This window comes from Mercenaria mercenaria, chromosome 5, assembly GCF_021730395.1.
Source record: "Mercenaria mercenaria strain notata chromosome 5, MADL_Memer_1, whole genome shotgun sequence".
Lineage (NCBI taxonomy): Eukaryota > Metazoa > Mollusca > Bivalvia > Venerida > Veneridae > Mercenaria > Mercenaria mercenaria.
Window position 1 is genome coordinate 89,239,449 of NC_069365.1, and position 25,007 is coordinate 89,264,455.

General features: G+C 34.3%; 1 protein-coding gene across 5 annotated transcripts in view; it reads left to right on the forward strand.

Annotated features, from left to right (window-relative positions):
- Positions 1 to 24,330, forward strand: part of LOC123557884 (protocadherin beta-15-like) — a 119,241-nt gene extending 94,911 nt beyond the window's left edge. For 4 of the 5 annotated variants that reach the window (XM_045349638.2, XM_053544254.1, XM_053544255.1 and 1 more), the window contains 4 exons: positions 4,056 to 6,910; positions 17,341 to 17,490; positions 17,969 to 18,092; positions 20,723 to 24,330. In XM_045349638.2, coding sequence (XP_045205573.2) covers positions 4,169 to 6,910; positions 17,341 to 17,490; positions 17,969 to 18,092; positions 20,723 to 21,060 — 3,354 coding nt within the window. In that variant the 5' untranslated portion in view covers positions 4,056 to 4,168 and the 3' untranslated portion in view covers positions 21,061 to 24,330. Of the gene's footprint in view, positions 1 to 2,808; positions 2,957 to 4,055; positions 6,911 to 17,340; positions 17,491 to 17,968; positions 18,093 to 20,722 lie in introns of those variants that run through there. The other variant, XM_053544257.1, reaches the window with a different exon arrangement.
- The last annotated feature ends 677 nt before the right edge of the window (positions 24,331 to 25,007 follow it).

Sequence of the window (25,007 nt, forward strand, 5' to 3'; positions counted from 1 at the left end):
GGTGAGCTTTAGTGATCACCCTGTGTCCGGCGTCCGTCGTCGTCCGTCGTCCGTCCGTCCGTCCGTCCGTCCGTCGTCAACAATTTGACTGTTAACACTCTAGAGGTCACATTTTTGACCCAATCTTAATGAAACTTGGTCAGAATGTTACCCTCAATAAAATCTTGGACGAGTTCGATATTGGGTCATCTGGGGTCTAAAACTAGGTCATCAGGTCAAATCAAAGGAAAAGCTTGTTAACACTCTAGAGGTCACATTTTTGGCCCAATCTTAATGAAACTTGGTCAGAATGTTACCCTCAATAAAATCTTGGACGAGTTCGATATTAAGTCATCTGGGGTCAAAAACTAGGTCATCAGGTCAAATCAAAGGAAAAGCTTGTTAACACTCTAGAGGTCACAATTTTGGCCCAATCTTAATGAAACTTGGTCAGGATGTTACCCTCAATAAAATCTTGGACGAGTTCGATATTGGGTCATCTGGGGTCAAAAACTAGGTCACCAGGTCAAATCAAAGAAAAAGCTTGTTAACACTCTAGAGGTCACATTTTTGGCCCAATCTTAATGAAACTTGGTCAGAATGTTACCCTTAATAAATCTTGGACGAGTTCGATATTTGGTTATCTGGGATCATAAACTAGGTCACCAGGTCAAATCAAAGGAAAAGCTTGTTAACACTGTTGAAGCCGCATTTATGACTGTATCTTCATGAAACTTGGTCAGATTGTTAATATTGATGATCTTAAGGTCCAGTTTGAATCTGGGTCATGTAGGATAAAAAACTAGGTCACCAAGCCAAATCAAATGAAAAGCTAGTTTACACTAGAGGCCACATTTATGACCATACCTTAATGAAACTTGGTCAAATCTTGATGATCTATAGCTAAAGTTCAAATCTGGGTTAGGTGGGGTCAAAAACTAGGTCACTAGGTCATATCAAAGGAAAAGCTTGTTAACACTCTAGAGGCCACATTTATGACTATATCTTCATGAAACTTAGTCAGAATGTTAAACTTGATGATCTTTAGGGCAATTTTGAATCTGGGTCATGTCGGGTCAAAAACTAGGTCACCGGGTCAAATCAAAGGAAAAGCTAATTAACACTGTAGAGGCCACGTTTATGACCATATCTTAATGAAACTTGGTCAGAATGTTAATCTTGATAATCTTTAGGTCAAGTTTAAATCTGGGTCAGATGGAGTCAAAAACTAGGTCACTAGGTCATATCAAAGGAAAAGCTTGTTAACACTCTAGAGGCCACATTTTTGTATATATCTTCATGAAACTTAGTCAGAATGTTAAACTTGATGGTCTTTAGGTCAAGTTCGAATCTGGGTCATGTCGGGTCAAAAACTAGGTCACGGGGGTCAAATAAAAGGAATAGTTAGTTAACACTTTAGAGGCCACATTTATGACCATATCTTAATGAAACTTGGTCAGAATGTTAATCTTGATGATCTATAGGTCAGGTTTAAATCTGGGTCAGGTGTGTTAAAAAACTAGGTCACTAGGTCAAATCAAAGGAAAAGCTTGTTAAGACTCTAGAGGCCAGATTTATGACTGTATCTTCATGAAACTTAATCAGAATGTTAATCTTGATGATCTTTAGGTCAAGTTCGAATCTGGGTCATGTGGGGGCAAAAACTAGGTCACCGGGTCAAATCAAAGGAAAAGCTAGTTAACACTTTAGAGGCTACATTTATGACCATATCTTAATGAAACTTGGTCAGAATGTTGATCTTGATGATCTTTAGGTCAATAGGTCAGGTGAGCGATACAGGGCCTTCATGGCCCTCTTGTTTTCTTAATTATATTAGTGTCCCAATTTCTTTGCAATAAACGCGCCATTTACAATATTTCAGTATTATCTCAGTGTTTTAAGTTTTATAAGGTAATGGTCCTCCGAGAGCAATTGCATAGCATTTCTGTTGCACTGGGGAGCAATTCGTAACAGTTGGAAGGATTTAATAGACTCTCTGTCATTTACTTTTCAGTGTTGATCAAATATATCCCAAGCCATATTTGTTTGCTAAGTAAAGATTCTCTTTGTTCGATAGCGTTTCCTGTCCAATAATATTATCCTGTTTTCAGTCAATAAAAATGGATACTATATACTTTTATACGACTGTCAAGTGTTTCTTTTTTGTTTCATGTTTTGAAAAATGAAATGGCATATTTCATTTAACTTTGAATTTCTATTGAAAAAATTTAAACATTGTATCAAAATGTTGAAAAATATTCTAAATTGAATTGAAGTTTACGTTATTTGGCAAATAAATGTATGAATTTGACACTCTATTTTGGAGTATCGGAATTAAGTCTTTGCCATTTGTTTTGTATATACAGCCGCCCCTTACATTTAAACATTATTTACTCAGTGAAGAAAGTAAAAGATTTACTTTTAACCTAATTAGCACTTAGTTTAATAGGAAACAGTTCCCGTATATTGATATTTTCAGCTTTGGATCAGTGAATGTTAATGTGCGGCAGCTCTATCATTGGAATATTGATAGTGATTGCGGGATTATAAAGGTTGTCGTAACTGAAGTGTTTTAGTACGATGACAATAGAACTCATTCTTTTCCGATTCTTTAATGTTGGAGTAGCTCCGATGTCATTGTAGTTTTTGTTTTCAATTGACTTGTCAAGGAAGGGCTTTGATTCTGTGTATTTTTTTTTCTAAATAGCGTTGATTTTATTGTTTGTGCTTGAAGCACAATTGAAATTATTCACTGCTGTTCATGGCATTAACTAAAGAAACTTGACATTAAATGTTGGAAGTCAGTATTCTGCCAATTCAAGAGCTTTCTTTGATTTCTATAGTGATGGAAAGGTGCCTTGTTAGAATGATGCCAACATGATAATCACTTTTTTTCAATAAAATAGTTTTATTTGAAGTCATGATGGAGAAATTCTAGAAATTTTGTAAGTAAAAAAGGACATTGAGAACTTTACAGGTAAATAATATATTACATTATTTTACTGTTAGAATGCATTTACAAATAGGCTATTATAAATGATGGCTGGAAGGTCAAGTTTTTTATTTGAAATCACAAAAAAAGAAACAGGAAGTTTTCTGTGGGGAAGTCTTTTTATGCTAACAGTATTTTACTGCTTAAATTTTCATTTTTGTAAATATGTAGAATTATTATGTATATAATATTATATAAAAAATTATATTAATATATTGGTTATATTTTACAATTATGCTAAATACAGTATACATTTTTGTGCAAGATGGGTAATCTTTTTATTATGACATTATTTATTTTATTGCTTAAAATTTTTACTTAATTGTAATGATTCAATTTATTGGTGGTAATTTTACATGATATACATAGTTGACAGTCACGCTAATTTGAAAAAAAGAGTTATACTGTACATAATTCTGATGAAGGTCCAAGGGGATCAAAACTGGTAGATAAATAAATAATAGTTTAAACATGACCCCGGTGTTATTTCTATTTTGACTTAATTTTAAGAATATAATATAACTGGATGTAAATATACTCTAATAGATATAATTGATATTTATAGTGCTATTTATCCTAGAATGTGACAGATAATAATGCTTTAATTCTAAGAAAAAAAGATTCCTGATTTTTTTTTGCAAAGCTTTGTTTGGTCAACAGAGTTATTCATAAACTGCTGCTTTATCTTGCAAGATCCAGACAAAGTTTAAGTAATTATTCTATGTAGATGCCTCTAGGGAGGTTGAAGGTGTAACAGTTTGCTCTAATAAATATTTTAAGAAATATCTGCGAAAATTCAAAGTCTGTTATATGACAATGGGCTTTATCTTTTTCATTGCTTTTTTATGGGTTATGTTCATGATGAATATTTTTTCATAAAGGATGTGTGATTAAAGGCAAGAGATACAGGGAAATATTTGAAATTTCAGATAGTTTTATTTCCACTGGGACAACTTTAAAGATGTTGATAAAGAAAATGAAGACGGAAAGATATCACTCAAGCAAGAATTACATTTTCTCTCGGTCTATCTCTACTTCTTTTAGATTTTAACATTTTGACAAATGTTTTCTTTGTCTATTTCAGACTGTTTGGTTCGTGAGAGAGACCTATTTGGAGAAGTTAAAGACAGTATACCATGAATATTTGACCACCCGCATCTTACAATTAAATTCCGAGAGGGGGTATCAGCAGTCGCTATGGCAATATCAGGGAATGATGGTTGTTTACTTAGTCTGTTTCTGACTGTTTTACTGAAAGTTATTGTGGCACAGAATTACCAAGTTACTTTTACAATTGAAGAGGAAAGGGCTCCGGATAGCTTCGTTGGTGACGTTTCAAATAGTTTTTCTTCCAACATTCCACGGGAGGAGATTGGGCATATCAAATATGGCTTCCTTCAACAGAACTATATCCAGACGTTGTTAACACTGCAGCAGACGTCAGGGATTTTATCTACAGCTGTTGTAATTGATCGAGAGTCAAAAACTGTCTGCCAGTCTCAGGCATTATGTTCATTCAATTTTGACATTGCTGTCAGATCATCACGTCCCCAGAGTTCGTTTTTCGAAATAATTTCTGTCACCCTTATTATAGAAGATATAAACGATAATGCGCCACTTTTCCCACACAGTCTTGTTCTACTTGATATCCCGGAGTCTGCTACTGTTGGAACTTCTTTCCATATCGACAGTGCGATAGATCTTGATGCAGGAACAAATTCAGTTCAAGCTTATGAAATCGGTCAACAAAATGGTAACTTCAGCTTAGATGTAATTCGAAAACTTGACGGAAGCTTTACAGTTAAACTTGTTCTCAAATCATTGCTGGATCGAGAATCAAAGGATAAATACAATGTTGTAATTATTGCCATGGACGGCGGAAATCCGAAAAAATTTGGTGCTGTATCAGTTAATATTACTGTTACCGATGCTAATGACAATGCCCCCATCTTCACTCAGACAAATTATAATATAACTGTTAGAGAAAATGTAACTATTGGATCTACAGTACTCACAGTCACGGCTCGAGATAAAGATATTGGCAACAATGGGAAGATAACGTATAGATTAAGTAAAAACCAGTTAGATGCTAGGGTAAATAATATATTTGAGATTTCACAAGATGATGGAGAATTAAAGCTAAAAGATAAACTTGTATATGAATCGGGGACTTCCTACAAAATTATCGTAGAAGCCAGCGACAATGGTAAACAGCCTCATGTTACCCAGGCCATTGTCAAAGTATATGTTATTGATGTAGGCAATAATCCTCCGAGTCTACAAATTAACCTTCTCGAACAAGGAAACACTAAATTTAAAAACATTCTAGAATCCGCAAATCCAGGTACATTTGTTGCTCATATAAATGTTGTTGATACAGACACTAATGAAAATGGAGAAGTCGAATGTGAAATCTCAGACAAGAAATTTGAACTTTTGAGAATGGGTAGAAAAGGATATAAGGCTGTTGTTAAAAGTAAATTGGATAGAGAAACACAAGACTTGCATAATATTATAGTAAGTTGCCATGACTTTGGGACCCCTTCACTTACTGCCTCGTCCAGCTTTCTTGTATCAATTTTAGATGAAAATGATTGTGCTCCGATCTTTACGCGGCCAATTTTCACTGGCATAATTCCTGAAAATCACAAAGAATTCAGAACTTTTGTGCAAATTATCGCATTTGACGAGGACTTGGATAAAAATGGGGAAGTCCGATATTATGTTGATGAGGAAAGCACACCATACAAATTCTGGATTAATGAAAGAGATGGTAGTTTACGCGCAGATCAAGTATTCGATCGTGAAGAAACTCCCGTCATCACATTCAAAGTTATTGCTCGAGATCTTGGAAAGCCGTCTTTGTCTAATAAAGCAACAGTTCAGCTGACAATTGAGGATAAAAATGACAATGCTCCAAGGATTGATAATCCGAAAAACTTCTCTGTCACAGAAAATAAAAACTCTGGATCGCTTGTTGGGATTTTAACAGCTACAGACATTGACGAGGGCAAAAATGCCCAGATAATGTTTGTAATCAAACCAGAATTTGAATTTTCTGTACCTTTCGTTGTCTTTCCAGATGGAACCATTAAAACAAATCGGCAGTTAGATAGAGAAGAAAAAAGCAATTACGTGTTCACAGTTGTTGTGTTTGATCAGGGCACGCCAAGATTGAAAAGTTCTGCCAATGTCACAATTTCAGTCACCGACACAAATGATAATGCACCAAAACTGTACTTTCCTGTCGCCAGCAATAAAACTGTTGTAGTGCTAAGTGATGTTAATCCAGGATATAAAGTAACACAAATTGAAGCAAGAGATGTTGACGAGGGAGTAAATACGATTATTTCATATGATATCACATCAGGAAATGAAGACGATCTGTTTGTCATTGACAATAAATTAGGCGGAATTTATTTAACAAAGGCTGTTGAGATTACAAAGAATCGAACTTTCAATCTAAAAATTGCAGTAAAAGATGGAGGTCATCCCCAGCATACGACACACTCCGATTTAAAAATCATCATGGTTAGAGCCATTAACGCTACCTCACAGCTTAGAGGAGATGACAACAATAGTAACACTTTGATAGTCGTAATTGTAGTAATTCTGACCGCTGTTTTATCTATTGTAATGATCATGGTAATATGTTTTTTAAGACGTTTCGATCATCGGAGTAAAGCGCGAAAAAATTTGGACATTGTTGCGCCAGACGAGAAGTATCCAAAATGTTATATGGAAGATCCTTCTCATTATCTGGACAATGCGAAAGATAGTCATGAACACTTGACCCTGTCGTATGAGCCTATGTCAAACATGATGTCATTGAAAAGAAAGGAAGTGAGCTTTGATATAGATGATCATTCTGAACACAGTAATTCCAGAGATAATCACAACACAACTATGTCAACATTTTCTGTCCCAGAATCAGAAAAGGTGAGGTTTCCTAAGATTTTGTATATTTATATCTATGATTGTTTCAGTACAGGTTTGCAAGAATGAGTTCCTGACATGCATTTGCTGCAGCTGCTTTAGTACATTCTTTTTTAAGGGGACAGCTGTCCTCCCCTCTCCTCTCCGCTCCCCCCCCCCCCCCCCACCCACACACACCAACCTTTTTAATTAACTTTCTTATTGAAGCTTTAGTATAAAGATAGTCAACAACACATACTAATAAAAGAAATGAATCTTTGTCCAGTTGAAAAGCCCATTATGGGTAAGTTAATTTAAACCCTATATTTTCAGTCAGTTAAAGGATTGGCAGTTTCTTACAATGTCTTATAATAGATTGCAGACAGTAACTAATGGTCTCAAAAGTGCCAATTAAAGCTCAATTTTGCATTTTGAAATAAATTATTGGAACAGTTTATGAAAATTTCATTCGCTGTCTTGAAAAGAATTAAAAACCAAAGGTATCTTCAGGGAAGAACTTAGTGTTCAAACCAGTACATTAATTGATATTTGCAGATTCTTGCATATTTCAGTATAACGTCATTTATTTCAATTAAAACTGAATTTATAGGAAACAGTTGACTGTAAATTTCTGCCTGATTGAAATTAGCATCTTTTGAAACATTAATGAGCAGGCCGAGATTTCGCACTTTCCCACAGCAGACGTTCAAAGTAATTAAACAAACGAAAATTTGTTAATAATCGGATTTGTTTCCAGGACAGTGCCAGCCATTAAATGAACATTTTTCTGATTATAAAACAGTAAAAGCACTTCAGGGGTTTATAAGTTTAAAGCAAATTTTACAAAAATCTGTTAGAAAGGCAGGCGACCCATCACGATGGTCTGGAAGTAGAAAATTGTTAAAATAGATGTAAAATTTACATCTTTAGACAGAGAAATTAACACTCTCGAAAATTAAATTTAGAACTGAAATTCTTCTACTAATTTAAAGGCAATTCAAAGGTATATTTTCTTAATGTTTAACAGGAAGCTAAAGAAGCAAGGTGAGGGCTTAACATTAAACTTTAGTATCCTGTTCTTTATTTATCCCCTACTGGTTGAAGACCAATTTCGGGGATTGTAGGATTGCGCTTTTCCGTTTCCATCATTCCAGCAATTTCGTGTCCGGTCCATTGCTGTCACTCTTCATGGGATTTTAATATTACTTGGCACAAATCTTAAGATGAGACAACCTGTCATGCGCAAAACTCAGACCCCTAACTCAAAGGTCAAGGTCACACTGGAGGTCAAAGGTCAACAGGGCTTTTCTCCTGTCCGGACTGCACAACTTTAGACCTCTAGCTGAAAGGTCAAGGTCACACTTGGTAGTTAAATGTTAACATGGCATGAACAGGGTCTGTTACATGTCCAGTCCAGAACTGTTGTCATCCATCAAGGGATTACAATATTACTTGGTATAAATGTTTCCCGTAATCAGACAACATGCCATGTGCAACACTCAGAACCCAAGCTCAAAGGTCAAGGTCATACTTGAGAATCAAAGGTCAGTAGGAGTTTTTAGCTTGACTATTCGAAGAATAAGTAGAGCTATCCTACTCACCACGGCGTCGGCCTCGGCGTCACACCTTGGTTAAGTTTTTCGTACCAGTCCACATTTTGACAAAGTCTTTTGAGATAAAGCTTTGAAACTTTCAACACTTGTTTACCATCATCATGGCCAGTTATAGGCAAGAGCACATAACTCCATCAAGGATTTTGGCTGAATTATGGCCCCTTTTGACTTAGAAATCATGGTTAAGTTTTTCATACCAGTTCATATTTTGACAAAGTCTTTTAAGATAAAGCTTTGAAACTTTCAACTCTTGTTGACCATCACCATGGCCAGTTATAGGCAAGAGTACATAACTCCATCAGGGATTTTGGCTGAATTATGGCCCCTTTCGACTTAGAAATCTTGGTTAAGTTTTTCGTACCAGTTCATATTTAGACAAAGTCTTTTGAGATAAAGCTTTGAAACTTTCAACACTTGTTTACCATCACCATGTCCAGTTATAGGCAAGAGCACATAACTCCATCAAGGATTTTGGCTGAATTATGGCCCTTTTTGACTTAGAAATCTTGGTTAAGTTTTTCGTACCAGTTCATATTTAGACAAAGTCTTTTGAGATAAAGCTTTGAAACTTTCAACACTTGTTTACCATCACCATGTCCAGTTATAGGCAAGAGCACATAACTCCATCAAGGATTTTGGCTGAATTATGGCCCTTTTTGACTTAGAAATCTGGGTTAATATTTTGTACCAGTTCATATTTTGACAAAGTCTTTTGAGATAAAGCTTTGAAACTTCCAACACCTGTTTACCATCACCATATCCAGTTATAGGCAAGAGTACATAACTCCATCATGGATTTTGGCTGAATTATGGCCCTTTTTTACTTAGAAATCTTGGTTAAGTTTTCCGTACCAGTTCATATTTTTTGTAAAGTGTTTGACATATGGCTTTGAAACTTTTATCACTTGTTTAGTATAATAGTCTCTATCTGTGGGAAAGAGTACATAACTCTGTGATCTATTTTGGCTGAATTATGGCCCTTTTTGGACTTTTAAATTGGTACTGTTTTCATACAAGTCCACGTTTTGTCAAAACTATTTGACATATGGCTTTTAAACTTTGAACACTTGTTTATCATTACGATTTCCATCTGTAGGCAAGAGTACATAACTATTTTGACTGAATTATGGCCCTTTTTGGACTTTGAAATTGGTTCATACATTGCCAATTAGTGCAAGACTTATCGAAATCAAAGAAATACAGGAACATTGTTTGTCTAATCTCTTTATTTCTTTTGTCTGAATATCTGTGGAAATATTTTGACCCCATTCTTGAATCAGTTCTTCGAATAGTCAAGCACGCTGTCATCAGACAGCTCTTGTTTTCCCTGTATGGTCAATAACTCTGTCATCCATGAAGGGATTTTAATATTACTTTGCACATTTTTCCATTATGAGACAATGTGTTGTACCTAACACCCTTGTCTTGTTAGCTCACCTGTCACAAAGTGACAAGGTGAGCTTTTGTGATCGCGCGGTGTCCGTCGTCCGTCGTCCGTGCGTGCGTGCGTGCGTGCGTCCGCGCGTCCGTAAACTTTTGCTTGTGACCACTCTAGAGGTCACATTTTTCATGGGATCTTTATGAAAGTTGGTCAGAATGTTCATCTTGATGATATCTAGGTCAAGTTCGAAACTGGGTCACGTGCCGTCAAAAACTAGGTCATTAGGTCTAAAAATAGAAAAACCTTGTGACCTCTCTAGAGGCCATATATTTCACAAGATCTTCATGAAAATTGGTCAGAATGTTTACCTTGATGATATCTAGGTCAAGTTCGAAAATGGGTCACGTGCCGTCAAAAACTAGGTCAGTAGGTCTAAAAATAGAAAAACCTTGTGACCTCTCTAGAGGCCATATATTTCACAAGATCTTCATGAAAATTGGTCAGAATGTTTACATTGATGATATCTAGGTCAAGTTCGAAAGTGGGTCACGTGCCTTCAAAAACTAGGTCAGTAGGTCTAAAAATAGAAAAACCTTGTGACCTCTCTAGAGGCCATATATTTCACAAGATCTTCATGAAAATTGGTCAGAACGTTCACCTTGATGATATCTAGGTCAGGTTTGAAAGTGGGTCATGTGCGATCAAAAACTAGGTCAGTAGGTCAAATAATAGAAAAACCTTGTGACCTCTCTAAAGGCCATATTTTTCATGGGATCTGTATGAAAGTTGGTCTGAATGTTCATCTTGATGATATCTAGGTCAAGTTTGAAACTGGGTCACGTTCGATCAAAAACTAGGTCAGTAGGTCTAAAAATAGAAAAACCTTGTGACCTCTCTAGAGGCCTTATATTTCATCAGATCTTCATGAAAATTGGTCAGAATGTTCACCTTGATGATATCTAGGTCAAGTTTGAAATGGGTCACATGCCATCAAAAACTAGGTCAGTAGGTCAAATAATAGAAAAACCTTGTGACCTCTCTAGAGGCCATATTTTTCATGGGATCTGTATGAAAGTTGGTCTGAATGTTCATCTTGATGATATCTAGGTCAAGTTCGAAACTGGGTCACGTGCGGTGAAAAACTAGGTCAGTAGGTCTAAAATTAGAAAAACCTTGTGACCTCTCTAGAGGCCATATATTTCATGAAATCTTCATGAAAATTGGTCAGAATGTTCACCTTGATGATATCTAGGTCAAGTTAGAAAGTGGGTCACATGCCGTCAAAAACTAGGTCAGTAGGTCAAATAATAGAAAAACCTTGTGACCTCTCTAGAGGCCATATTTTTCATGAGATCTTCATGAAAATTAGTGAGAATGTTCACCTTGATGATATTTAGGTAAAGTTCAAAACAGGGTCACGTACCTTCAAAAACTAGGTCAGTAGGTCAAATAATAGAAAAACCTTGTGACCTCTCTAGAGACCATATTTTTCAATGGATCTTCATGAAAATTGGTCAGAATTTTTATCTTGATAATATCTAGGTCAAGTTCAAAACTGGGTCACATGAGCTCAAAAACTAGGTCACTATGTCAAATAATAGAAAAAACGTCTCATACTCAAAACTGGGTCATGTGGGAAGAGGTGAGCGATTCAGGACCATCATGGTCCTCTTGTTTTATTTTCCTTTCTGGTCCATAACTCTGTCATCAAATAAGGGTTTTTTAATATTACTTGACATAAATACTCCCCATAATGAAACAATGTGTCATGTGCAGTACAGACCCCTAGCTCAAAGGTCAAGGCTACACCGGAAATTCAAAAATCAACTGTTAGCTCTGTTCCTGTTCAGTCTGTAAAATATTTTATATAAGCTCAAGTGTCATAATATTGGACCCTATCAAAAAAAAATTGTCTGTGTGTTTTCTTCACAATTACTTCCCTTTAATTGATGATTTCTTACATTTTTTCACATTTCAAAGTGAAATGTCATCAAAATTGAATATAAATACTTTTTGTTAGTGTAGAAAAATCTGATATATGCTAACATACTTCTCATAGTTAATACCAACATTTTTATATATGTTTTTTTTTCTCTCTTTTAATTAAAGAAGAAAAATTCCTCTTCATAGAAGCAAAAACATTTTTTTAAAATTTTGTATGTGAATATATGATAATAATATCAGATGAAATATGTTTGAGACAAAAAAATATAAATTATGAAGTACTGCTTTCTTCCATTTGTTTATTTTGAATCTGAGATTAGCGAATAATTACATGATTGAGAAAACAGTCAGTGGTTTAATGTTGCCAGGTTTTCACAAGATTTATACAGTCTGTTGAGATCAAAAAAAATTTGTTACGCCAACATTGAAGTTTTCTCAGAAAATCCCTCGACTTTCTATGCATATGTCAGTTCTGAGATTTTTTCATGAAGTGCTATTAAAGAGGATTTAACATGACTTTTGTAGGACTTGAACGAACAAGATGTCAGTCTAAGGCTTTTATATTAGGGTCTATAAATATGAAGTCCCCCTGGTTAGCACTGCACTATAGGGAATCTGAAGGGCATGAATTTGATCCATGTGTAAAGCAGATTCTACTGCGACAATTTCTGAGACAACAATTTTGTCATATGTTTTTTGTACTCCAAATAAGTCAGTATTGGTAAACTAGGTGCATTAAACCCAAATCACACATAAAACTGAAATCACAAATAAAACCTAAATCACACATAGAGCCTAAACAACATAACTTATGAAACACAAATCACACATTAAACCTAAAACCCAATCAGTGATTTGGGTGTCACATTAAAATCTGAATTACACAATCATGAAACCTGGATCACATTAAGTTTGTAGACCAAATCATGATAAAACCCAGATCAAATTAAAATCACATATAAAACACAAGCCACACATAAAACCCAGATCACATAATTATAAAACCCAAACCTAATCACACATAAAGTCCAAACTAAATAAAACATAAAATCCAGATCAAACAAATTCTAAAACATAAAAAATTAATGTCAGTAATATAAAATTCTGTCAAATACAGCAACAATATATACCTAAGAAAATAATCGCATTCTTTCTTCTCGCATTCTCAGAGTTCAGGCGTGGCAGGGTTCCAATAATATTGTCATTATGGTGAAAATGAGAAATTCTGTTTATAATTCATAATGTTACTGAAGTATGTCTTGCATAACTAATCTGTCAGAAGCATGACAGCAAAGTATTCCAGCAGATTGCAAGAAAAAAACTTTCGTTATGCCACACACAGTGAACCGGAACGAAAAGATCATTAAATTTGCCATGTAAAATAATTATGGATACAAAAATATAGGCTATTGGAACAATTTCTTCTCTTTTTTTTATTTGCAGTCATTTTTAAATATAGCTTATGCCTGAAAGTGAATGGAAGTAGGGATAATTTAAATGAGTTTCCCTACCAAAATGATTTTGTCTGAGTTTTGGAAAATTTATGAATATTATCTTCTCCAAGTAATTTATTATGTTGTTTTCTGACATAGACTAGACTTTTCTAGAAGAATTTTCAAAAATATGCACTAGTCATGCACAGTTCATAGCCCTTGGGCATGATCGGGATATTACTGCAGACCTCTTTATCAGTCTATATTTGTATATCTTATAAGATAGCAGTTAACTTTTTTGGTTTACAGTTGAACCTTCCCTTTGTGGCCACTTGTATAAAGCAGTCATTTTCTTAAAGCAGCATGCAGTCTGCTTACTTCCCAAATTGATAATTTGTTCGTATTTTCACCTGCCTTAAGTGGTTTCACCTGCCTTAAGAAGTTTCACCTTAAGTAGTTTCAACTGCCTTAAACAGTCACCTGACATCAGCAGTCTTATCACATTTCTACCTTTATTGGCTGCTTAATACAGGTTTGACTGTATAAAAATGGTAATTTTCCAGATGTCTTTTCAGCCTGCTCACTACAGTACTACTAACCGAAATCGCTCAAACTTTTATAATTTTGTGCTTGCAATTATTGCCAGCTTGTCACTGAAGTTGTATTTTTGTGTCTTTAATGCTTAAAATGGCACAAAAGAATGAGCCAGTTGAGCCCTGGTTTGATTTTGCTTTCTTGAAACATAAGCAATGAATATGTAATAAAAAAAAAAGTAGTTAAAATGGGTGGAGGTGGGAGATGCTTGGGTAAAAGGTTATCAGTTACAAGACTGTGAGTTGTTAAAACATGGTTTGAGGTGTTAAAACTGAGTATTTCGGAACAGTCTTAGAATGTTGTGTCAGCCAATCAGGACTCAAGTTTGGAGACCAGTCTCAGATCTCCAGCCTGTTATTGGTTGATTCAGAGTTTTGATTTGAAATTAGCCAATAGCAGAGCAGTATTCTGAGACTGGTCTCAAAACAATGTTATGTAACCTTGGGCAATGTCTCTTTACTGGGTAGTTATGTAGCTGATAACATTTTAAGGAAACTCAGTAATTTCACAAGCTACCTGGACAAGTTGATTTCTGGTGGTCAGACAGCTGCTACTACAGACACAAAATGACAGTTTGTTGCAAATTTTTGCCATCAGCTTGCGGAAAGCAGACCTCAGATAAGATCCTGATAAATCTTGTTAAAGGGGAGATAACTCTCATGAGTAATGTTTGATCATTGCAGTACCGGCTTTGACTAAATCACACATTGCTCGATAACATGAAGATAAGTTTGTTGTATTTCAGATAGCCTCTTGTTGAGAAATGTAAATAGAAAAGTGAGAAAACTAATAGTCTTATTTCCAGTATGAAAAATGATTGTTTTTGCTGTGTAAATAATTCAAGTCACTTGTTAGTGGGGTGATTGTAATGAATAGAAAAGTACCGCTTTGATTGTATCATATAAGAATGTTTCTGTCTCATGACCTTTCCTCTCCCAACCTCTCCCCACAACCCTCAAGCCCATAATCAAAAAATTGTTTGCGGCATATAGGTTAAAAAAAACATTTTTCATCTGACCAGTAAAAAAGTTGGGTAGCGGTGATTTTCACAAGTAGGATGCATTTCCACAAACAAATGAGCCGTGCCATGAGAAAATCAACATAGTGGGTTTGCGACCAGCATGGATCCAGACCAGCCTGCGCATCCGCGCAGTCTGGTCAGGCTCCATGCTGTTCGCTTTTAAAGCCTATTGGAATTGGAGAAACTGTTAGCGAACAGCATGGAGCCTGACCAGACTGCGCGGATGCGCAGGCTGGTCTGGATCCATGCTGGTCGCACACCCACTATGTTGTTTTCTCATGGCATGGCTCAAATGTTTTTTAAATGAATAGCCCAAAGTCCCAGTAAGTTTTCAACACCTTTTTTTATATGATGTAAGTTATATATTTGAAATGTCAGAATATTTTTAAATTGATCACAGAGAGTAATCATCTTCAACATTGATGTTGAGAAAATTGGAATAGCAAGAGTTATGGAACTGACATTATGATGGGGAGGAATAAATCCCACATTGAAGCAAACAGTATGCTATTAAATACTGCAATGCTTTTTGATAAATTATTTAAATATAATATATATGACCAAGCCCGTATAATACCACGATACGACATGTATCTCAGAGAATTCAATTACAGCCAAAACACAATCATTTCTGGTATCCAATTGATATTTATTATTGTAGAAGACAGCCGGTCAATTCTTTACCATAGAAAACTGCTAATTCTGTAAAAGCATTAATTCATCACGAGTCATTTTGGCAAAGACGGGCACATATTCATTTATATTTGTCATATTTTGGACACAATTCTCTTAAAACCACAATGACTTCTGACTTTATTATCACAAATTAGAGGCTGCCTTTTATATTTCATTACTTTAGACATTTCTTGAAGCGCTAATCAATGCCGCTAGACAAAATGATACAGCAACATCTCTCATGCAGAATGTATATTTTTCGGAAAAAGAGTTGCTAGCTGTAAATACTTTGCTGAGAAAAATTCAAATATACTATACAAGGAAAACCCATGCTAAATGTCACCTGTGAATTGGAAACTACCTGACTCAAAAGATGATTTTTTTTTTTCATTTCTGATTTAAGTTAACTTGTGAACAAAAACTATCAGCAAATTAAGACCGTTTTGGGGTCTCAAAAGTGTAGTGTTATATACACAAGTGATCAGTTACAACAGTAGTTGTGCATGGTGCATGTTAGGTTTTTTTAGAAAAAAATTCTGCACAGTTATGGAACTTTGTTTTTTGTTAATATACTATATACATAGTCTGCATATGCAATTTTGTGTGTGCCTATCTCCCAAACCATTGCACACAATTTAATTAAACTTCACACAAGTGATCAGTACCAAGCCTAGTTGTGCATGATGTATGTTCAGATTATGGACTTTGTTTTTTGTTACTATACTATATACATAGAGTCTGCACATGCAGTCTTGTGCGTGCCTGATCTCCCATCCATTGCACACAATTTAATGAAACTTCACACAAGTGATCAGTACCAACCTTAATTCTTGTGCATGGTGCGTGTTAGGTTCTTTCAGAAAAATATTCTGCAATGTTGTGGGACTTTGCTTTTTGTTACTTATACTATGTACATGGAGTCTATACACACACAGTCCACATAATTATGCAATCGTGTGTGCGTCAAAGTGCAATGTACTGTGCCAGAGCATGCAGGGGGTGCAATCATCACCTTCAGTGATAGCTCTAGTTTTCATTTATTCTTTAAAGGTCTCATACAATTACTTGATATTGCAAATTAAGAGTAAGTAGACATTTGCATACTGAGAATAAATAAACAAAGGACAATTATTTCTCCCCTTCACACAATAACTGCTCCCTTATTGGATTATAAAGATAAATTAATATTACATCAGTATCCCTTGTATTTGGGTTGTTTGTTTTTAGATTAACATATGGACAGAGGCATTATCACTGGATTGAAAAGATAAAAACTTGTCAATATCTGTCAGACAGTGTGATAAGTCAATCTACCCCTAGTTTAAAAATGTAATTACCGGTATTATATAATATACCATTATTTGAAATAATGGTGTAAGATTTGAAAAGATGCCTTATTATTTAATCACTCTGTTACTTGAAAAGTGTCTGTAAAATGGTCTGAAGAATAGCAACTGTATTCAAAATGACTGTATCTGTGATTATAGAACAAGTTAGGAGACCAATCACTTGAATTAACTGGATGCTGTATTTGCAGACTGCAAACTCTACTGTTTTGGTATATATGAAAATATAATGGGATTTCTGGTTGTTTTGCAGACCAGTCTCAACTATTGACCACTAATCAGGTTATTTCTGAGCAGACATTTTGCTTTGCATGGTTTCTCATTGGGATTGTTCCAGTCCACTAAACTCAAATTCCAGAACAGGAGGTTTTGAGAATTGTGGAATTTTTGTTGTACACAAAAACAAAAGAACAACATATTTATATTTCTCATTTTGTATTTTTCCAGTTTCAAGGCATGTCAGTTGTAGAGGAGGGAGAAGAGAGTGTTCCGAACTCTAAACAAGGTCGGCTCAATAAGTTACAGATGTTACAGTACCACCAGGCGATCCTCGAGTCCCAGACACGAGCCTGGCTACAGACACAAGAAGGCCAAGAGGTTTGACATAACTATTTAGATAAAAGCTTCTTACATTTAAATTAGATGTAAGTTAAATTATTACTTTTTTATTCAAGAAATTGCAAAAATGAAGAAAACAAATTGTTTTCTCTGTACTAGAAGCTATTTAATGTTCAGCAGTATCCTAGAATGCTATGTGGACTTCAGCTGAAATGCAGGATGGTCACAGAGAATAGTTGCATAACCTGAGAACTGAAATCCCAAACTGGATTGTTTGTTTGAAATTCAGAGCCTGATAGTTTTACACACAGGATAAGACATTTGTAAGGATATGAATTTGCAGATTTCAAGTTTCGAATATAAAGTTAACTGAAATTTTACTTTTTTCATTGGGATTCAATTTCACATACTTAGTAAGTTAGTATTGACTCAAACATGGAATCAACAAAAATAAGTACCCAACAAAAATGAATGTTTTCAAAGCATTTTCATGTGATTTAAATTGTTGAATTTTCAGGAGGGAAGTAGTTTTGAGGTAACTCTACCAGATGACAAGTGTAGTGATACATCAGAAGAAGTGACAGCAAGTGACAGTGGTAAAGGTGGCAGTGAGGATGATATTCCGTCCAGTCATTCTAAAGGTACGTATGCTGGTGTACACTCATCATTCATGCTTGTCATTCTATAGGTACAGATGCTGGGCATTCTATAGGTTGTATTCTGTTAGGCACAGATGCTGGGCATTCTATAGGTGTATTCTGTCAGGCACAGATGCTGGGCATTCTATAGGTTGTATTCTGTTAGGCACAGATGCAGGGCATTCTATAGGTTGTATTCTGTTAGGCACAGATACTGGGTGTTCTATAGGTTGTATTCTGTTAGGCACAGATGCTGGGCATTCTATAGGTTGTATTCTGTTAGGCACAGATGCTGGGCATTCTGTAGGTTGTATTCTGTTAGGCACAGATACTGGACATTCTATAGGTTGTATTCTGTTAGGCACAGATGCTGGGCATTCTGTAGATATGTATGCCGCTGGTTAGACTGTATAGCTGGTTGTATGTAAGTCTTACCACAGATACCCTGGGATACCTGTGTGTTCTCAAGGGATGTATGTCCAGTCATTCTAAAGTGTATACCGGTATGCAATTATGCTAGTCTTTCTAAAAAAGGATATGTCCAGTTCTTTGTCAGTCTATTGTGATTCAGGTTCCATTAAAGGAAAGTTGACTTTCATATCATTTTTCCCACGTTCTTGTAAATGCCATGTTAACCTTTTACATTTAAAGAAAAAGCCTGCGGGGAGCCAATGTTCAATTAATTACTGCAGTTAGAAGTCCTCAAATTCTACTAAAACAATTAGATTTCAAGATATTGGTTCTAAATTGGGTTTGTAAATTAGGCAGGAAAAGAATTTTTCATTAGCTAGATTTCCGAGCTCTTGGGAGCCTACTTGCGGCAGTTCCTTAAAATTTTCACTTGTTTTGAAATGGAGGTGTGAAATTTTGCACCCGGGTTCTGCTAATTTAACCAGTTTTGCCTTGTCACTGCACTGCTGTTAATTGTTTTATATTCATTTTGTGGTTTGATAAATTGTTCTTTTTGCAACTTCTTCCACAAAATTTCTTTTCTTTTTATAGCAGAAGTTAATGAAAAAGGTTTTAATTTCTCGTGTTAATGTGTTTGCTTTGGTATTAAAATGCAGCCTTTAGGTCTCCATGAAATTGTACAAAGATTTCAGTGCATGCAATTACAGTTTGATACACGCGTTCTGTGACAGGAATTTCCCAAAACCCATATAAATAAATAAATTCTCAAGGGGGTTTTTCAAGGTTGTTCTTTTTTTTTGTTCCAAAGTTTTTTTTTCAAGAGGGTTCTTCGAGGGAGTTTTTTTAAAGATTTTTTTTTCAAGAACTAGATGTACAGTAGGCTATCTGTTATTTTTATATGTTTAAGTATTGCAAAAATGATTCCATTAACTTCATGAATTTTAAAGCATTTTGAATTATAATAGTTTCAAGGCCAAATATGTTATCTTTCATAATATATTAACAGAGAAAATCTTGATATTCCCCACAGAATTTTTAAAATATCTTTAATCAACATTTTCTGCTTATGCTAACAGTACTGTGAGAGTTTTACAGTAATTTAATTCAAATGGAGTACGATTTTAATTTTGAAAAATACGACACAAAATGACTTAATTTTTTAAAAAAAAGAGCGACATGCGACAGTAGATTTTTGGAGATTGATTTACACAGCAGTCTATGTTTGTAAAAGAAATTGAACAAGATATTATTAATGATTTTGGTGATACCTGATTTTATTTACTTATTTAAATCCAATAGTTTATAAAATCAGTAAATCTGACGCTGATAAATAGATTGGAATCGCTTGTTTTTCATTTGAATTTAATTTCATGGACCATTAATGCTGTGTTATATCAATTGGATTACCAAGATTCATCAAGGTTTTATTATTATGAGAAATTGACAAAAAAAAAATTGTAACGGAAAATGTGAATCGAACATTAGAATCAGTTGAAAAGCGTTTTTTTCTTTCTGCCTTCAGAATGATCATGTTTGGGCATATAAATGATTGATATTGTTAGATTAGATACTTTGAGAGGTTGTATTTCTATGGCGTATCATGATTAGATTTAATTGATTCGCAGAAATTATTGCGCAGATTTGCATTAAGTTTTTATTTCATTTTGACGCAGTGACTGAAAATGTTGTTATAAGAAGATTTCAGCATTCAGCGCGTGACACTTTGGTTCAAGATATTATGCAATGTTTATATATTGTGAATTTTTCCCTGTTCGCTTATGAAAAATCTTTCATACATTCTCACACTTTTTCTTTGAGTTTTTTTTTCTTAATAGAGGGTCCATTGTGGATTTTAATCTTGCATCTTCTTTCGGAAAATCAACAGTATGAGAAAATAGTCCTGCAATTTCATACTTCTATGACATTATCTAGTTACTCTCTGTACATGACAAATTGTCTAATGTATTTAATAAGGTTGCTTGAATCCATTACATATAAATCTACGATCTACAGGCTTAGCTTTTACAGATACATTTTGAATGTGTTTGGCTAAATTATTCAGTTGTAAAGGAACTTGAATAAACTATTATTAAAACTATATTGATTCATGAGTTTTGATAATTTACAGTATGTATCTACCTGGTTTCTGATATTGTGGCATATATCTAAAGGCGTGAACTTTAAGACTTGATTTCTAATAGAATAATTATTCTCTGTTTTAGATCTAAAGACCAGAGTCCATGGTGTAATCGTTCCTCCTGGGAAATTCCAGACTCGTCACTACGTCGCACCAGAATTCAGACGTCAAGGCAGTCTGCAACGTAAAGCATGTGACATAAACTTTGAAGATAATCGTGTTCATTCCCCAGTTAGTCCTCTCACAGACGATTTGTCGTATCGGCCAGAAAGCCGCGCTAGTCTTGCAAATAGTCTTGCAAATTCCACACCAAGGCCCAACAGTCGGGCGGCCATGTTTTATCCAAATGATCATAGCTTTAACAGAACTTTAGACAGTGTAGGGGACCATGCAACTGACTGGGACTCTGCCTCCTATGTATAAATATTGTGATAAAGATGTGAAAATGAGACAAAATTGTGAAAATAGAATTTTAAGTGAATGTGAAAATTGAGGCAAATTGTGAAAATACAGACAAAATGTTATAAGAAGATAGGCAAATGTGAAAATTTAGGTAAAATGTAAAAGATGCAAAATGTGAAAATTGAGAAAAAATGTGAAAAATGACACATTATGGACAAAAATGTAAAAAAAAAATACTCTCAATATAATGCATCTACATTGACAAATGAGAAATCCCCGGTGAGATTAGGCAAAATGACTTAACTGAGATTAATCTCAAAGATATTTTAGTTCAATCTGTCGTAGACTGACGATTAATGAAATAATTATTGTATAAAGCTAGAAGTGAAATTTGAAAATATTTCACTAAATACAAAACTCAGTCAGTATTATGTTGAAATCCTTAGTTGTCATTAATTTTTACATGTTTTGTTTTACATTATATTAAAGTTCTAAAGGAATTCTAAATGGGAATGCCGGGGCAAGAAGAAGTTGTCAGATGTATTCTTGTTTAAAAAGTGCTTGATAAGATGGTGCTGCTGTGTAGAGCTGTTTAAGTCTACATGAAAAAAAAGGTCCATTTTGTGAAGCTGTTAGACCCTACTTGAAAAAATAGTTCCATTATAAAGTTAGGACTGTCACTGTTCATTGCAATATCAATTTATTTTTGACATAGATGATTCAATGATATACAAAAAATAAATTTCGAAATACTGAAATTAAAAGAAAAAAGGCTTGATTTTCTTTGCAACAAGTTGGTATTTTCTGTTACTTCACGAAATACCATAGATATAAAGAATGTAAGACATTAGTGTAAAATCAGTGCCAATGCTTCAACTGTTCTTTGAGAAAAAGCAGCAACATGCACTATGGGTAAAGTATCCCCTTGATCCGCCTGCTCGAAACATACTGAGAAGGCTGAAACTGGGTTAGTGTATGTGGGTTGATACTTTATCCCTTAGTAGGAGGCTGAAATACTTTATGCAGATGCTACAGTGTGGCTTTTCTTACAGAATGGCTCATATATGAAATGTGCTTTGTAACATTATTAAGCCAAATAACTTTTTATTTAAGTACAATGTCAAAAATTTGTAAACATATGATTTTTCCTCATTGTTTTATTTTTCTACATCCTTGTTTCAGTTTTACAAAGTGGTAATTCCCAAATAAGTCAAATTTGAAATGTAATTCATATCCGCAAAACTCAGTACTACGAGCACTATTATCTTTATTGCTATTTTTAACATGGGAACTGACAAAATATCTTTTTAAAAGACAATAGTAAATTGAAAAAAAAGGCATTTCAAAGATATATCCATACAGAAGACATTCCAGCAAAATTTAATTTCTTAGATCATAATTATATGCACATATTGACTATAATTGTTGGTAAAACAGTTCTGACACTCTCAGGTATATTTCATTTGGTAATACAGCAATTCATTTGTCGAATTTTTGTTATGTTTTATATATTTTGCATTTGTTAGTAATGGCTGTACTTTTCATGACTGTTATGATGTGTAGAACTGAACAAATCCTAATAAAATCAACATGTTTAATTTTTAGTTTTTACTCATTGGCTAGATCTAAATTGTTTGTTTGCACTGTTTAAAAAAGCAGACAGTTACATCATCATTTTTTTCAGTATTTATAGGTTCACAAAACCAGACACTGGACCACTAAAAAATGAAATATGTAATGTAGAGAATTATCCAGCTTTCAAGTTTAAAATTTCCAGTTTTCAGTTATTGAACATTTCTGACTGGTAGTGTTTACGATGTTTTCAAATGATTTGGTATCGTACTGTTTGCATACATCTGGAACATCTTATGTTCCTTGTTAACAGAATTAATTTCCGCTCACTTAACTTAATTTGTTTTAGGTTTCGGAATAATTACTCCACCCTGACAAATCTGTGCATTTTGTGTATGATTTGTCTCCCTTGATTTTCAGTATTCAAGGGAAGTGATCATGTTTAAAAGAGAAGATTATAATTTCAAGATTTGTTGCCCTTTATATACCTCTAGTCAATATTGTTAATTTCATTCATTTTTTCATTGTGTGTAATCGTAAACTCATTAACATTTACTTTAAATGCAAGATTTACACATTAATCTATGATTTATAATTATTTTAATTTCGCACAGAGAAACACTAGATGAACCATTTTTACGGTGCATTTTACAGTTATTTTCAGTTCAAAGAATAATATATGCCAAAGTTACAGAAAAGAAATAAAGAGAATAATTTTTCAGTACAATATGATCTCACCTTTATATACAGAAGTATATCATTATGTCATGAAGGATCTTGTCTTTTAATGTGAGAAAAACATATTTATCAAAGATAGTCACTGTCTTTAATGTAATAAAAGTAAATCATTTGAAGTATTGCTTAACATTTTTGAAATACTAATGTAAGTATGTACTCAATGCAGTGTATATTTTGTGAAGTGATATGTACCTAAAACAGCTATGTTTGTAATTTTGAGGATACCGGTATAGAATGCACTCAAAAAACATTACATGTCTGCAAAATGTTATGATGCAAAGGGCATTCAAAAAGTTACAATACAAAGACAATAACTATTTTTCTTGTCAGTCGTAGCACATATTTGCTCTATTATATTTATTATTTATTATGTAATAAATACAAGCTGAAAACATCATCAAGGTCTGAAAAAATTATGCTAATTTTTTAATTTGTTCAGAATTTTTTAGTATTTCAAGTAATAACTGTTTAAGAAAGCCATTGCTCCAGAATGAAGTACATGTAACATGTTGTTAAGTATTTAACCCACTAAGTACTGGCAGTTGAGCAGATTAACGTAAAACTGTTATTTAATAAGGGTGAACCAATAAGTTGGCATGATCGGTTTATTTACTACTTGTAGATAAAATTTGAATATTATCGTGCCATCCATTTGGTTCACCCATTAAAATAAATTGGTTGATATTACCTGCCCAAATGACAGGATATCTCCAATGATTAGTGTTTTTTCCACCAAATAACTGACATGTTATTCTCAAATATTAGTACTTTTTTTCCACCAGATAATTGACATGTTGTCCCCAATGATTAGTACTTATTTTTTCCACTAAATAACGAATATGTTATGCTCAAATATTAGTACTTCTTTTTGCCACCAGAAAAATATTGTTCACTTTATGTCTCACAACATACAAAAAACCTTGAACAGTTTGTATGTAGTTGAATAAGCTGTTTTATCAATGAACTTACATGTATATAAAATTTAAATATTATGCACTGCATACAATGTCATGTCACCCCTACACTAATTTATTTTATAATAAAAACAACAACAGTTTAACTTGATATTACATGTTATTAACTCTGATACAGATAATTGCTTTCGTCACTTCACCCAATATTTAACGTTTCTACAGATTACACTACAATCCCTTGTCAATTCAAATTTTTTGCATCCATTTGTATTGAAAACCTTTTGCAATCTAAATACCAAATACCTGTGACATTCGTCTGTAACCCTCTGCATATTACATAGTCCTTCCTATCAATTTACCCTTGCATGCATAACCATTGGATATAGTTTGCCTTGTCTCCCTCCTACTTCCCTTAGAATGTTTTACGCTTCAGAAGATACACAACTTACAAATTTCAGCATTGTAATTCAGAGTTTTGTCGCATCCAGTTTTGTTTGAAACCATTTGTGTGTGCCCATCCAATTTAAACGTGATCCAAAATATCCTGTGAACATTCAGTCATATAGGAGTTATGGCCCCTGACTTTGTAAACATTGGTCATTTTAGTGTTGATCGCGCCTAGCTCCAAAGTATTTGACGTAGAGTCACAAAACTTTACAGGAATGTTGGTAAGCATGTGTAGGTGTGCACCTGGGGTTTTGCGTCCGGATTCATTCAGTCATGTAGGAGTTATGGCCCCTGACT